The sequence below is a fragment of the Odocoileus virginianus genome, chromosome 1, assembly GCF_023699985.2.
Source record: "Odocoileus virginianus isolate 20LAN1187 ecotype Illinois chromosome 1, Ovbor_1.2, whole genome shotgun sequence".
Classification (NCBI taxonomy): domain Eukaryota; kingdom Metazoa; phylum Chordata; class Mammalia; order Artiodactyla; family Cervidae; genus Odocoileus; species Odocoileus virginianus.
This window is the reverse complement of record NC_069674.1, coordinates 6,268,093-6,280,269: the sequence shown is the minus strand read 5'-3', so window position 1 is coordinate 6,280,269 and position 12,177 is coordinate 6,268,093. Positions and strand designations below refer to the sequence as shown.

At 45.1% G+C, this 12,177-nt stretch overlaps 1 protein-coding gene across 2 annotated transcripts; it reads left to right on the top strand.

Annotated features, from left to right (window-relative positions):
* Nucleotides 1–415: 415 nt before the first annotated feature.
* LOC110147021 (GTPase IMAP family member 1-like) lies at nt 416–11,635 on the top strand. Of its 2 annotated transcripts, XM_070456091.1 has the most exons (4): nt 416–526; nt 3,753–3,793; nt 9,154–9,202; nt 10,335–11,635. In XM_070456091.1, the coding sequence occupies exons 3-4, from the start codon at nt 9,160–9,162 to the stop codon at nt 11,174–11,176; spliced, it is 885 nt and encodes a 294-aa protein (XP_070312192.1). In that variant the 5' UTR covers nt 416–526; nt 3,753–3,793; nt 9,154–9,159; the 3' UTR covers nt 11,177–11,635. The 2 variants fall into 2 exon arrangements, with proteins under 2 accessions (XP_070312192.1, XP_020763912.2); XM_020908253.2 differs by lacking the exon at nt 3,753–3,793.
* Nucleotides 11,636–12,177: the final 542 nt, after the last annotated feature.

Genomic DNA, 12,177 nt, shown 5'->3' with positions numbered 1-12,177 from the left:
TTGTGACCCCATGAACTGCAGCCCTCCAGGTTCCTCTGTCCGTGAGGATTCTCCAGGTAAGAATACTGGAGTAGTTTGCCATGCCCTCCTCCAGGGGATCTCCCCATCCCAGGGATCAAACCCAGGTCTCCTCATTGCAGGCAGATTCTTTACTGACTGAGCTAACCAGGGAAGCCCAAGAAGACTGGAGTGAGTAGCTTATCTCTTCTCCAGTGTATCTTCCTGATCCAGGGTCTCCTGCATTGCAGGCAGGTTCTTTACCAGCTGAGCTACCAGGGAATCAGCATGGGATAGGATATGCAGTGACAATACTGCATACCCACCAGTTCATGGGTTAACGTTGCTGTCTCTTTAAGTCATCACCACTGGACCCTCCCCTCCCTGAGCTTCTTGAGCTCTGAGTGGCACAGAGACTTCCTTGTTGGTGGGGAGGAAACCAGTCACTGCACCCACAGCCAAGGGCAGGCAGCAGGTCAGGAGCATCTTGGGTCTAACGTTAGAGCCTGTCATCAATTCTGCAAGAAAGGTGAGTGTAAGGGAAAGGGAGTCAGTCTGGGAGTAGGACCTGTGGGGAACAGAAAGAGCCCATGTGAAACTGACTAGTGAGCGTGTGCATTGTAGTAATTATGAGAAAGGGAAGCAAGACCTAGAAACAGTAACTTCGCATGCGTAAGTTAGTAAGGATGTTTTGAGTGTCAAATAGAGTAAGTTCAGGAGAAGTGGTAAGCATCACTCTCCAGCTCTCGTTGCATGTGCTCCTGTTGTTGTTTAGTCATTCAGTTGTGTCTAACTCTGTGCAACTCCTGGACTATAGCCAACTAGTCTCCTCTGTCCTCCACTATCTCCCGGAGTTTGCTCAAAATTTACGTCCCTTGAATCAGTGATGCTACATGATGCACATACTCTTGAAAGCAAAAGTGAAGTCACACAGTCATGTCCGACTCTTTGCAACCCATGGACTGTAGCCCACCTGGCTCCTGCATCCATGAAATTTTCTAGGCAGGAGTACTGGAGTGGGTTGCCATTTCCTTCTCTAGGCACATACTCTTATGTGAGACTAAATTCTCTCTCTTTCTCTGTATGTGTGCATGCTCAGTCACTCATGTTCGACTCTTTATGACCCCCTGGACTGTAGCACACCAGGCTCCTCTGTCCATGGAATTTTCCAGGCAAGAATACTGGAGTGGGTTGCCATTTCCTACTCCAGGGGATCCTCCTGACCCAGGAATCAAGCCCACATCTCTTGTGTCTCCTGCGTTGGCAGCAAGATTCTTTACCACTGAGTCACCTGGGAAGCCCCTATCCTTCCTTAGTCCCCTAGTAAATAAGAAAGGTGATTGCTAGAACTACTGCGGGCACCAAAACACATTTTCAAAGTCAACAAACACTCCCCAAAAGCATATTCAGCAAAGGTAAAAGGTATTCCTGGGGACTTATAAGGAAAGTTAACCTCAGGACTGTGAAGAAAGCTGAGTGCCAAAATATTGATGCTTTTGAACTGTGGTGTTGGAGAAGACTCTCCTTGATCAAGGAGATCAAACCAGTCATTCCTAAAAGAAATCAATCCTGAATATTCCCTGAAAGGATTGATGCTGAAGCTGAAACTTCAATACTTTGGCCACCTGATGCAAAGAACTGACTCCTTGGAAAAGATCCTGATGCTGGGTAAGACTGAATGCAGAAGAAGGCGACAACAGGCCAAGGTGGTTGGATGGCGTCACCGACTCAATGGACGTGAGTTTGAGTAAACTCCGAGAGTTGGTGATGGACAGGGAGGCCTGGCGTGCTGCGATTCATGGGGTCACAAAGAGTCAAACACAACTGAGCGACTGAACTGAACTGAACTGACTGAACCTCAGAACGTTACAAAGTGAAAACTCTGTAATTCTCCCAAAACCTCCACTTTCCTTAGCACTATCCACCATAGTGCAGGAGACAACTAAGGTTATGAACTTGGTCCTGACCCCTTGCCCTAGAGGAACTCTTGCATATCTTCTCCCCAAGTCAAGCTGGGCTTTGTGGGCTGCTGCACCACGTTAATTTCCTCATCGCAACTGTGTCCTGAAGGGGTGGGACTAGGATAACTGATTCAAAAACTCAAGTCATGGGCTGAATGCTTAAAAATAATTTGTCATGGAGGGGAACTTAATATTTTTAAGTGTAGATATAGGAATATAAATCTAAGAAATACACATTTTATATATTGTGAATCACCACAACAGCATTTCTGCAGCCATAAAATAAAGATTGGAGCAATATGGCAGGTGTGTATAATACTAAGAAAAAACACAGACTGTGAATAGTGTATGTGATAGCATTGTAGCTACATAAAAATGTGCATTGCACATGGACAATAAGATCAAAGAACTATAGAAAATAAAAGGATTGCAAAAGATAAAAATACATACATTTTAAACAATCTCCTAAATAATTCCGAAAGACGCCAGGTTCAATGAGTACTGGACTAGCTAAATAAACCTTGACCCCTTGAAGTTTTAGAAGAAAGGATTATACAAGTTTTACTTTTTCCAATAACTGTATACCTTTGTAACCCCAGATTTTAGCTGTTAAGAACCTCAAAAGAACTTTCCAAATTCCTTTCCAAATTTTGTGGGAAGTTCCAAAGGGCATACCCAAGAGTTCTGTGGATTCCCTGTAGCACACTTTCTCATTTCCACCTGTGACAGGGACATCTTGCTTCAGGTAAAGTCTTCTTGGTTGTGAATGTTGTAGCTCTTTCTTCATCTCAGCTCTGGTGTTAATTAAGGAAGCCTGTTGATTTCTAGACACAAAAAACTAATCAAATCATGGGATTTGCCCCTTGGACAAACTTTACTGAAAGCTTTGGAGGGTGGAGTGTGCAGGAGAGTTACTGCAGAAATGCCAACAGCTTTGGCTTGAGTTCTAGGCAAAACGGCCCTCTGAGTTCTTTGAGACAGGTTATGGAGCCAGCCTCTGTCTTTGCTTTTCCTTTGTTGTTGGAGCCAATGGGGGAGAACATGGTTTTCTGCAAGAACCAGGTGGGTGAAGAGGTAGAGCTTGAAGTGGACGGTAAAGCAGGCAGGACTCAAGCAGAAATGTGGGGTGGGATGAAGGGTCCTGGGAGGGAAAGCACGAGGTGGGTTGGGAAAGGCGCTGAAATCTTATATGTCTGGAGTGGCTGACTGGTGGGGTGGAGGTGGGCGGGGATTCACTGGAAATGAGGCTGGGGAAGTAGGCTGAGGAGAGCCTGTGCTCTCTTGTTCAGGTGCTCACAGGATCAGGCAAATGATCACAAAATGTTTAATTGTATTAAATAATGTTTGAATGAGTATAACCACTTTACTTTGAGAAGCCTCAGATTTGAGGGCAAGAGCATAAAGAGACGAAGGGGAGCCTCCCAGTCTCTCTAGCACACAGATCATATTTAGACTTGTTTGTTTACTTATTTTTAACTGACATACAGTTGACTTAAAATATTATAGCATTTTCAAGTGTACAACATAGTGATTTGACATTTTTTATAGATTATGTTTCATGTAATGTTAATATAAAATATTAACTATATTTTTTCTACATTACATTTTTGTATCTTTTATTTCCTGGCCACACCCTGTGGCTTCTAGGATTTAGTTCCCCAAACAGGGATCAAATCCTTGCCCTTGGCAGTGAAATCCCCAACCACTGGACTGCCAGAGAATTCCTTATCTTAATTTTATGCCTAATATTTTCTACCTCTTAATCCTTTTCTCTGATCTTTCCTCCCCCTTAAGCCCTGTTTTCAGTGGTAACTACTAATTCATTCTTTGTACTGGTAAGTCTGTTTCTCTTTTGTTATATTTAACTGTGTTTTTATTTTTCAGATTGTGAAAACATACAGTATTTTTCTTTCATATGACTTATTTCAATAAGTATGACCTATTTCAATAAATATAATATCCTCTAGGTCCATCCATGTTGACACAAATGGAAAGATTTCATCCTTTTTAATGGCTGAGGATTATTCCATTATATATACATATATATATATATATATATATATATATATATATATAAAATCTATCTATATATATCAAAAAAAGAGGTAATAAAAAATGAAAGTGTTAATAACTCAGTTGTGTCCAACTCTTTAGGATCCCATGGACTGTAGCCCACCAGGCTTCTCTGTCCATGGAATTTTCCAGGCAAGGATACTGGTGTGGGTAGCCCTTCCCTTCTCCAGGGGGATGTTCTCAACCCAGGGATCAAACCCAGCTCTCCTGAACTACAGGCAAATTCTTTACTGTCTGAGCCACCAGGGAAGCCAATGTACATGTATATATAAAACAGCTTCTTTACCCAATCATCTATTGATGGACATTTAGGTTGCTTTCATATCTTGGTTATTATCAATAATGCTGCTATGAATCTTGGAATGCATACTTCTTTCTGAATTAGTGTTTTCATTTCCTTTGGATATATACCCAGGAGTAAAGCTGCTAGATCATATGGAAGTTCTATTTTTAACATTTCAAGGAGCCACCGTGCTGTTTTCTACCATTACTGTAGCAATTGACATTCTCACTATCACTGCACTAGGGCTCCCTTTCCTCTACATCCTCACCAACACATGCTATTTCTTGTTTTCTGATGACAGCCATTCTGACATCAGTGCCCCATGCCTCTTGTACCCGAATATCTGTTTTCTTCCTCAAGTTAGGAAACTTTTCAATTATAATTTCACCAAACACATTTTTGACCCACTTCTCTCTCATCTCTTCCTATAACGTTAATGTTAGTACACTTGATGTTGTCCCAGAGGACCCATAAACTATCATCCATTTTTTCTTTTTTTAATTTTTTTGATGCTAGCTGTAGGTTCCCCCCCCCCCCAATTATTTTTATTAGTTGGAGACTAATTACTTTACAATATTGTAGTGGTTTTTGCCATACATTGACATGAATCAACCATGGATTTACATGTGTTCCCCATCCTGAACTCCCCTCCCACCTCCCTCCCCATCCCATCCCTCTGGGTCATCCCAGTGCACCAGCCCTGAGCACTTGTCTCATGCATCTAATCTGGACTGGTGATCTGTTTCACATTTGATAATATACATGTTTCGATGCTGTTCTCTCAGATCATCCCACCCTCACCTTCTCCCATAGAGTCCAAAAGTCTGTTCTATACATCTGTGTCTCTTTTTCTGTCTTGCATATAGGGTTATTGTTATCATCTTTCTAAATTCCATATATAGATGGGTGTTTTTCTTCCTGGCTTACTTCACTCTGTATAATGGGCTCCAGTTTCATCCATCTCATTAGAAATGATTCAAATGAATTCTTTTTAATGGCTGAGTAATATTCCATAGTGTATATGTACAATAGCTTTCTTATCCACTCGTCTGCTGATGGGCATCTAGGTTGCTTCCATGTCCTGGCTATTATAAACAGTGCTGCGATGAACATTGGGGTGCACGTGTCTCTTTCAGATCTGGTTTCCTCAGTGTGTATGCCCAGGAGTGGGATTGCTGGGTCATATGGCAGTTCTAGTTCCAGTTTTTTAAGAAATCTCTACACTGTTCTCCATAGTGGCTGTACTAGTTTGCATTCCCACCAACAGTGTAAGAGGCTTCCCTTTTCTCCACACCCTCTCCAGCATTTATTGCTCGTAGACTTTGGATAGCAGCCATTCTGACTGGTGTGTAATGGTACCTCACTGAGGTTTTGATTTGCATTTCTCTGATAATGATTGATGCTGAGCATCTTTTCATGTGTTTTTTAGCCATCTGTATGTCTTCTTTAGAGAAATGTCTGTTTAGTTCTTTGACCCATTTTTGATTGGGTCATTTATTTTTCTGGAGTTGAGCTGCAGGAGTTGCTTGTATATTTTTGAGATTAATCCTTTGTCTGTTTCTTCATTTGGTATTATTTTCTCCAATTCTGAAGGCTATCTTTTCACCTTGCTTATAGTTTCCTTTGTTGTGCAAGAGCTTTTAAGTTTCATTAGGTCCCATTAGTTTATTTTTGCTTTTATTTCCAATATTCTGGAAGGTGGGTCATTGAGGATCTTGCTGTGATTTATGTCAGAGTGTGTTTTGCCTATGTTCTCCTCTAGGAGTTTTATAGTTTCTGGTCTTACATTTAGATCTTTAATCCATTTGGAGTTTATTTTTGTGTATGGTGTTAGAAAGTGTTCTAGTTTCATTCTTTTACAAGTAGTTGACCAGTTTTCCCAGCACCACTTGTTAAAGAGGTTGTCTTTTTTCCATTGTATATCCTTGCCTCCTTTGTTGAAGATAAGGTGTCCATAGGTATGTGGATTTATCTCTGGGCTTTCTATTCTGTTCCATGGATCTATATTTCTGTCTTTGTGCCAGTACCATACTGTCTTGATGAGTGTGGCTTTGTAGTAGAGCCTGAAGCTAGGCAGGTTGATTCCTCCAGTTCCATTCTTCTTTCTCAAGATTACTTTGGCTATTCGAGGTTTTTTGTATTTCCATACAAATTGTGAAATTATTTGTTCTAGTTCTGTGAAGAATACCATTGGTAGCTTGATAGGGATTGCATTGAATCTATAGATTGCTTTGGATAGTATACTCATTTTCACTATATTGATTCTTCCAATCCATGAACACGGTATATTTCTCCATCTATTTGTGTCCTCTTTGATTTCTTTCATCAGTGTTTTATAGTTTTCTATGTATAGGTCTTTTGTTTCTTTAGGTAGATATACTCCTAAGTATTTTTTTTTTTTTTTGTTTTGTTTGTTTTTTACTCCTAAGTATTGTATTCTTTTTGTTGCAATGGTGAATGGTATTCTTTCCTTAGTTTCTCTTTCTGTTTTCTTATTGTTAGTGTATCAGAATGCAAGGGATTTCTGTGTGTTAATTTTATATCCAGCAACTTTGCTATATTCATAGATTAGCTCTAATAATTTTCTGGTAGAGTCTTTAGGGTTTTCTACGTAGAGGATCATTTCATCGGCAAACAGAGAGAGTTTCAATTCTTCTTTTCCTATCTGGATTTCTTTACTTATTTTTCCGCTCTGCTTACTGTGGCCAACACTTCCAAAACTACATTGAATAAGTAGTGGTGAGAGTGGGCACCTTTGTCTTATTCCTGATTTTAGGGGAAGTGCTTTCAGTTTTTCACCATTGAGGATAATGTTTGCTGTGGGTTTGTCATATATAGCTTTTATTATGTTGAGGTATGTTCCTTCTATTCCTGCTTTCTGGAGAGTCTTTTTTTTTTATCATAAATGGATGTTGAATTTCATCAAAGGCTTTTTCTGCATCTATTGAGATAATCATATGGTTTCTATCTTTCAATTTGTTAATGTGGTGTATTACATTGTTTGATTTGTGGATATTAAAGAATCCTTGCATTCCTGGGATAAAGCCCACTTGGTCATTATTTATCATCTTTTTAATATGTTGTTGGATTCTGTTTGCTAGAATTTGGTAAGGATTTTTGCATCTATGTTCATCAGTGATATTGGCCTGTAGTTTTCTTTTTTTTTTGTGGCATCTTTTTCTGGTTTTGGAATTAGGGTGATGGTGGACTCATAGAATGAATTTGGAAGTTTACCTTCTTCTGCAATTTTCTGGAAGAGTTTGAGTAAGATAGGTGTTAGCCCTTCTCTAAATTTTTGGTAGAATTCAGCTGTGAAGCCATCTGGTCCTGGGCTTTTGTTTGCTGGAAGATTTCTGATTACAGTTTTGATTTCTATGCTTGTGATCAGTCTGTTAAGATCTTCTATTTCTTCCTGGTTCAGTTTTGGAAAGTTATACTTTTCTATATCATCCATTTTTTAAACGTGTTTTTCTTTTTGCTGTTCTGGTTAAGTGATTTCCACTCTTCTGTCTTATGTGTTCTTCTGTGTCACCTCAGCTGGCCTGAATTCCTTCTAGCATGTTTTTCATTTCAGCTATCATAATCATCAGCTCTGATGGTTATGGTTTTTATATTTCCTAGTTCTTTGCTGAAGTTCCCACTGTGTTCAGCTGCATTTTCTCAAGTTCAGTAAGCATTTTTATTACTGTTGCTTTGGACTCTTTGGCAAGCAAATTATTTGTCTCTGTTATCTTGTTCTTTCATTTAAAATATGTGCCTCTGTTTTCTCATTTTCTTTAACTTTCTCAGTCTGCTGCTATGAAATTAGTTGAAACGGTCACCTATCCTGGTCTTGAAGGCATGTCCTTGTGTGGGAGTGTCCCTTTGCATTGTGCATGTGCCTGGTGGCTTTGGTGGGAAAGCTGGACCGGAAGTGAGCGGTAACTGTGTCTTCTCCCAGGGTGTGCTGGCAGCCACTGCAGTGGTGGGAGGCAGGACTGGAGTCAAAGGGGCTACAGCCAGAGCCAGGTGCCAGCCAGGGCTTCTCCCAGGCTCTGTACCAGCTGCCACCCTATTGTGGGAGGAGTCAAAAGCCAAGCGGGAGAACCGGGAGTCTTAAGGGAGCTTAATCTTCCCCCAGATTGATGACTGTCTTCACTTTGTCTGGGGGCATAGCCAGGGCCTGAGGGCTTGGGGCCTCACTTCTGAGCTGGTTCCATTTTTCCTGGTGTGTACCCCTTGGTTAGAGGCAGGATGGGGAACCAAAGGGTTGGAGCCAGACCACAGAGCTTTCTCTGCTCCTTCCCTGGTGCTCACCTACCCATTGGCAGTGGTGGCTTTTGCCTTTGGGGGGAGCAGTAGGGGATGGAGTAGGATCCCGGGCACTGGGAGGTACTCTGGGGGCAGTCCTGGCAGGCTGGCCAGAGCACCAGGCAGTGTTCAATCTACTGCCTTTGCACTGGGACTGGGGGCAAGCAAGCTGTACATGCTCTTCAAGACCAGGTATCCTACAGCCCCTACAATAAGCTCTACTAATTTCCAGACCAGCTAAGGGGTTCATCTTGACATGGAATAAATGTTATCATCTCCCCTCTGCTCTTTGCATTTGGGGGCCCTGAGAAGACATAGCCAAGCTTACCAGGTGTTCTCACAGTATCATCCCAACCCCAGACTAGGCTTCTCCAAATGTCTTTGCTGAACATTTCCTCCAATCTCTTTCCAATGCCCCAGGGAAGGCAGGAACTACGACCTTCTCACTGTGAGGTCACCAGCATTTTAGACCTGGCCTGGCACACTGTAGGCAGTTACACCTATTTGATAAGTGAGTGAATGAACAAACTGTGTCTGGGGCTCTTTCAGGTAATCATGGGAGGACGGAAGACACCAAGAGATGAAGAAAATGCCTATGGTAAGAACACGTCTCACAATGTGTATTTGCCCCCAGGTGTGAACCCTGGATGGTAGGGGGATGGGCTAATTCAAGACTGAACAAGAGAAGCTGAGAGGTGACTTGATGCTGGGGTGAAGCAGCAAGAGCCCTGGGGCTGGCACTTCACCTGGATCTTTACCCCCACCCTGCTGTGAGATATCAAGTTCTTTGACTAACCTGTATCTCTGTTTCCAAAGTAAAATGAATACACAGAAGTGGATGTAGAGGGCATCAAGTCGTGTATTAGAGGGAATATGGTTCACCAGGTAGAAGGTGTTAGGGAACAAGGATGGAGGGCTACACAAGTGTCTTATTAGGCAGCAGGTTTAAGAGACAAGAGAAGAGGAGGAGGGAGGCAGGAAGGGAAGGAACAGAGTTGATCTCATCTTATTTTCTGACACTCTATGAGGACAGTGCTACAGCATTGATTCCGTTTGCAGAAGAGGTTTAACACTTAGATTAAGCAGCTCCCAGGGTTACAAGGCTGGTAGAGGACAGGTCTATGATTCAATCCCCGGCTAGGGGACTCCAGATAGCCCTCCGCGCTGGGCCCACTGCCCCACCCCTTTCTCCAGTAGGAGGCCATCAGGGAAAAGAAGGACCAGCTCTGGATGACAGATCATATCAGGGGAAGTAATGGTCTGTATTACAAAGGCGCATCCTCTGGAGAAATGTTCAGCAGCAGCTGGAGCACCTACAGGTGCACGTGTGACACTAAAGACGGAAGAAATGGACAGGTAGAGACCCCCTTGGAGTGTACAAATCTCACACCAGGCCACTCAGTAAAGTTACAGTGAAAGTCGCCCAGTCATGTCAGACTGTGCGATCCCATGGACAATTCAGTCCATGGAATTCTCCGGGCCAGAATACTGGAGTGGGTAACCTTTACTTCTCCAGGGGGTCTTTCCAACCCAGGGATCCAACCCAGGTCTCCCGCACTGCAGGCAGATTCTTTACCAGCTGAGCCACAAGGGAAACCAGTAAAGGTTTGGCCCCAAACACAACCGTGGAAGCGCTCTGTTCTCCTTTGCTCGCAAGGCGTCCAGGAGACCCGGGGACCGGGACATGTCGCTCTCAGGTTCCGAAGCTTACAGACCACCTGTGCCCACAGGTTTCCCGGAGTTCAGGTCCGCCCCGCAGGAGCGCAGGCTGCGCCTCCTCCTGGTTGGGAGGTCGGGGACCGGGAAGAGCGCCACAGGCAACAGCATCCTCCAGCGGAAGCACTTCCTCTCCAGGCTCGCGGCCACGGCGGTGACCCGGGCCTGCGCCACGGGGAGCTGCCGCTGGGCCTCGTGGGACGTGGAAATCCTCGACACCCCTGACCTCTTCAGCCCCGAGGTCGCCCAGGCAGACCCGGGCTTCGAGGAGAGAGCCCGCTGCTACCTGCTGTCGGCCCCGGGGCCCCACGCCGTGCTCCTGGTGACCCAGCTCGGCCGATTCACCGCCCAGGACCTGCGGGCCTGGCGCGGGGTGAAGGCGCTCTTCGGGGCGGACATCGCGGCGCGCGCCGTCGTGGTCTTCACCCGCAGGGAGGACCTGGCGCGGGGCTCGCTGCAGCAGTACGTGCGCGACACCGACAACAGCGCCCTCCGGGAGCTGGTGGCCGAGTGCGGGGGCCGCTGCTGCGCCTTCGACAACCGAGCGGCCGACGGGGAGCGCGAGGCGCAGGTCGGCGAGCTGATGGGGCTGGTGGAGGAGCTGGTGCGGGACCACGGCGGCGCCCCCTACACCAACGACGTGTACCGCCTGGCGCAGACCCTGGGCGGGCTGAGCCCCGAGGAGAGGCTGCTCAGGGTGGCGGAGCGACTGGCCGCCCGCACGCCGACGTGGCCGCGGCGCTGGCCTCTGGCCGGGCTGTGGCGGTGGCCCAAGGCGGGGCCGGGGACCCGGTGTAAACTGGGCCTGGCAGCGCTGCTGGGCTCCCTGTTCCTGCTGTACCTGCTCTGCAGGTAGCTCCCGATTCCTTTCGTGAGGTCTGTCCTGACACATGGTAAATAATACTTTGTCCCTTGCAGTGATAATCACGTTCATCTGAGGTGCGCTGCTGCTTTAGGGCCCACATTCCCTTCTTTTCTCCCTCACCTTGCCTAATCTACCAACCTCAGAGTCGTCCCAGGCAAATCTCCCCCCTGAAACCTTCCTGTGTTACCTGGTGGTCCCTGAACTCCCCACTCTGCAGAACCTAACAGTCACTGTTAATTTTAGGTGTTTTCCACCTGACCCCAGACTGCATTTGACTCCCTCCTGTCACTGAACTGTTTTTACTCCTGAAAGCAGATGAGGACCATTTGCCCTCTCATCCCCTGGACTCCCGGGTGAACCAAGGGCAGAACCACCCCAGGGCAGAGTCTGAGTACATATTCATTTGTTTGAATTGAACTGAATGGAAGAAATAAATGTACTGGACAGTCACATTGTGTTCAAAGAAATCAGTATCTGCAGATGTTTCTTCATCCATTTTATATACGCGTTGGACAAAGATGCTGCTGTCTCATTCCTGACCCCAAAGGCAAACAACCACGCACCCACACACTCACTCAGGTGTGTGATGGCAAGGCCAGAAGACATTAGTGCAGACCTGGCCCTCTGTAACGGCAGGGAATTGTCGCCCCCCAGCAGCTTGAATGCAGATGTTTCTGCATGTCCAAAGAGATTGTCACTGGAGACTTGGTTCTCTAGGGCCCATGGAGGTTCTTCAGAAAGTCTCCTCCCAAGGAGGAGTTTTCTTACTAGCTGACACACTCACAGGGTAAGCAAGGATATGACTTTTCAATTCAGGGATAAATTTAAAGATTTAAGTGGATTGGAGATTTTCTTTTATGTGAATCTCAAAAGGCAAATAGGTCTTTGTGGGCTGAGAACTGCTGATATGATCGTGGGGTAGAGAGTCACCCCTGTCCCATGCATGCCTGGGAGAATCAGCTGTCTGGTTCAGGTAAGTGAGCCAGGTTAGC

Excerpts from the sequence above, each read along its gene's own strand:
- LOC110147021 (XM_020908253.2), top strand. The coding sequence starts at position 9,160 with ATGGGAGGACGGAAGACACCAAGAGATGAAGAAAATGCCTATG. Across the intron at positions 9,203-10,334 it reads AGATGAAGAAAATGCCTATG|GTTTCCCGGAGTTCAGGTCC; the intron begins GTAAGAACACGT and ends CTGTGCCCACAG.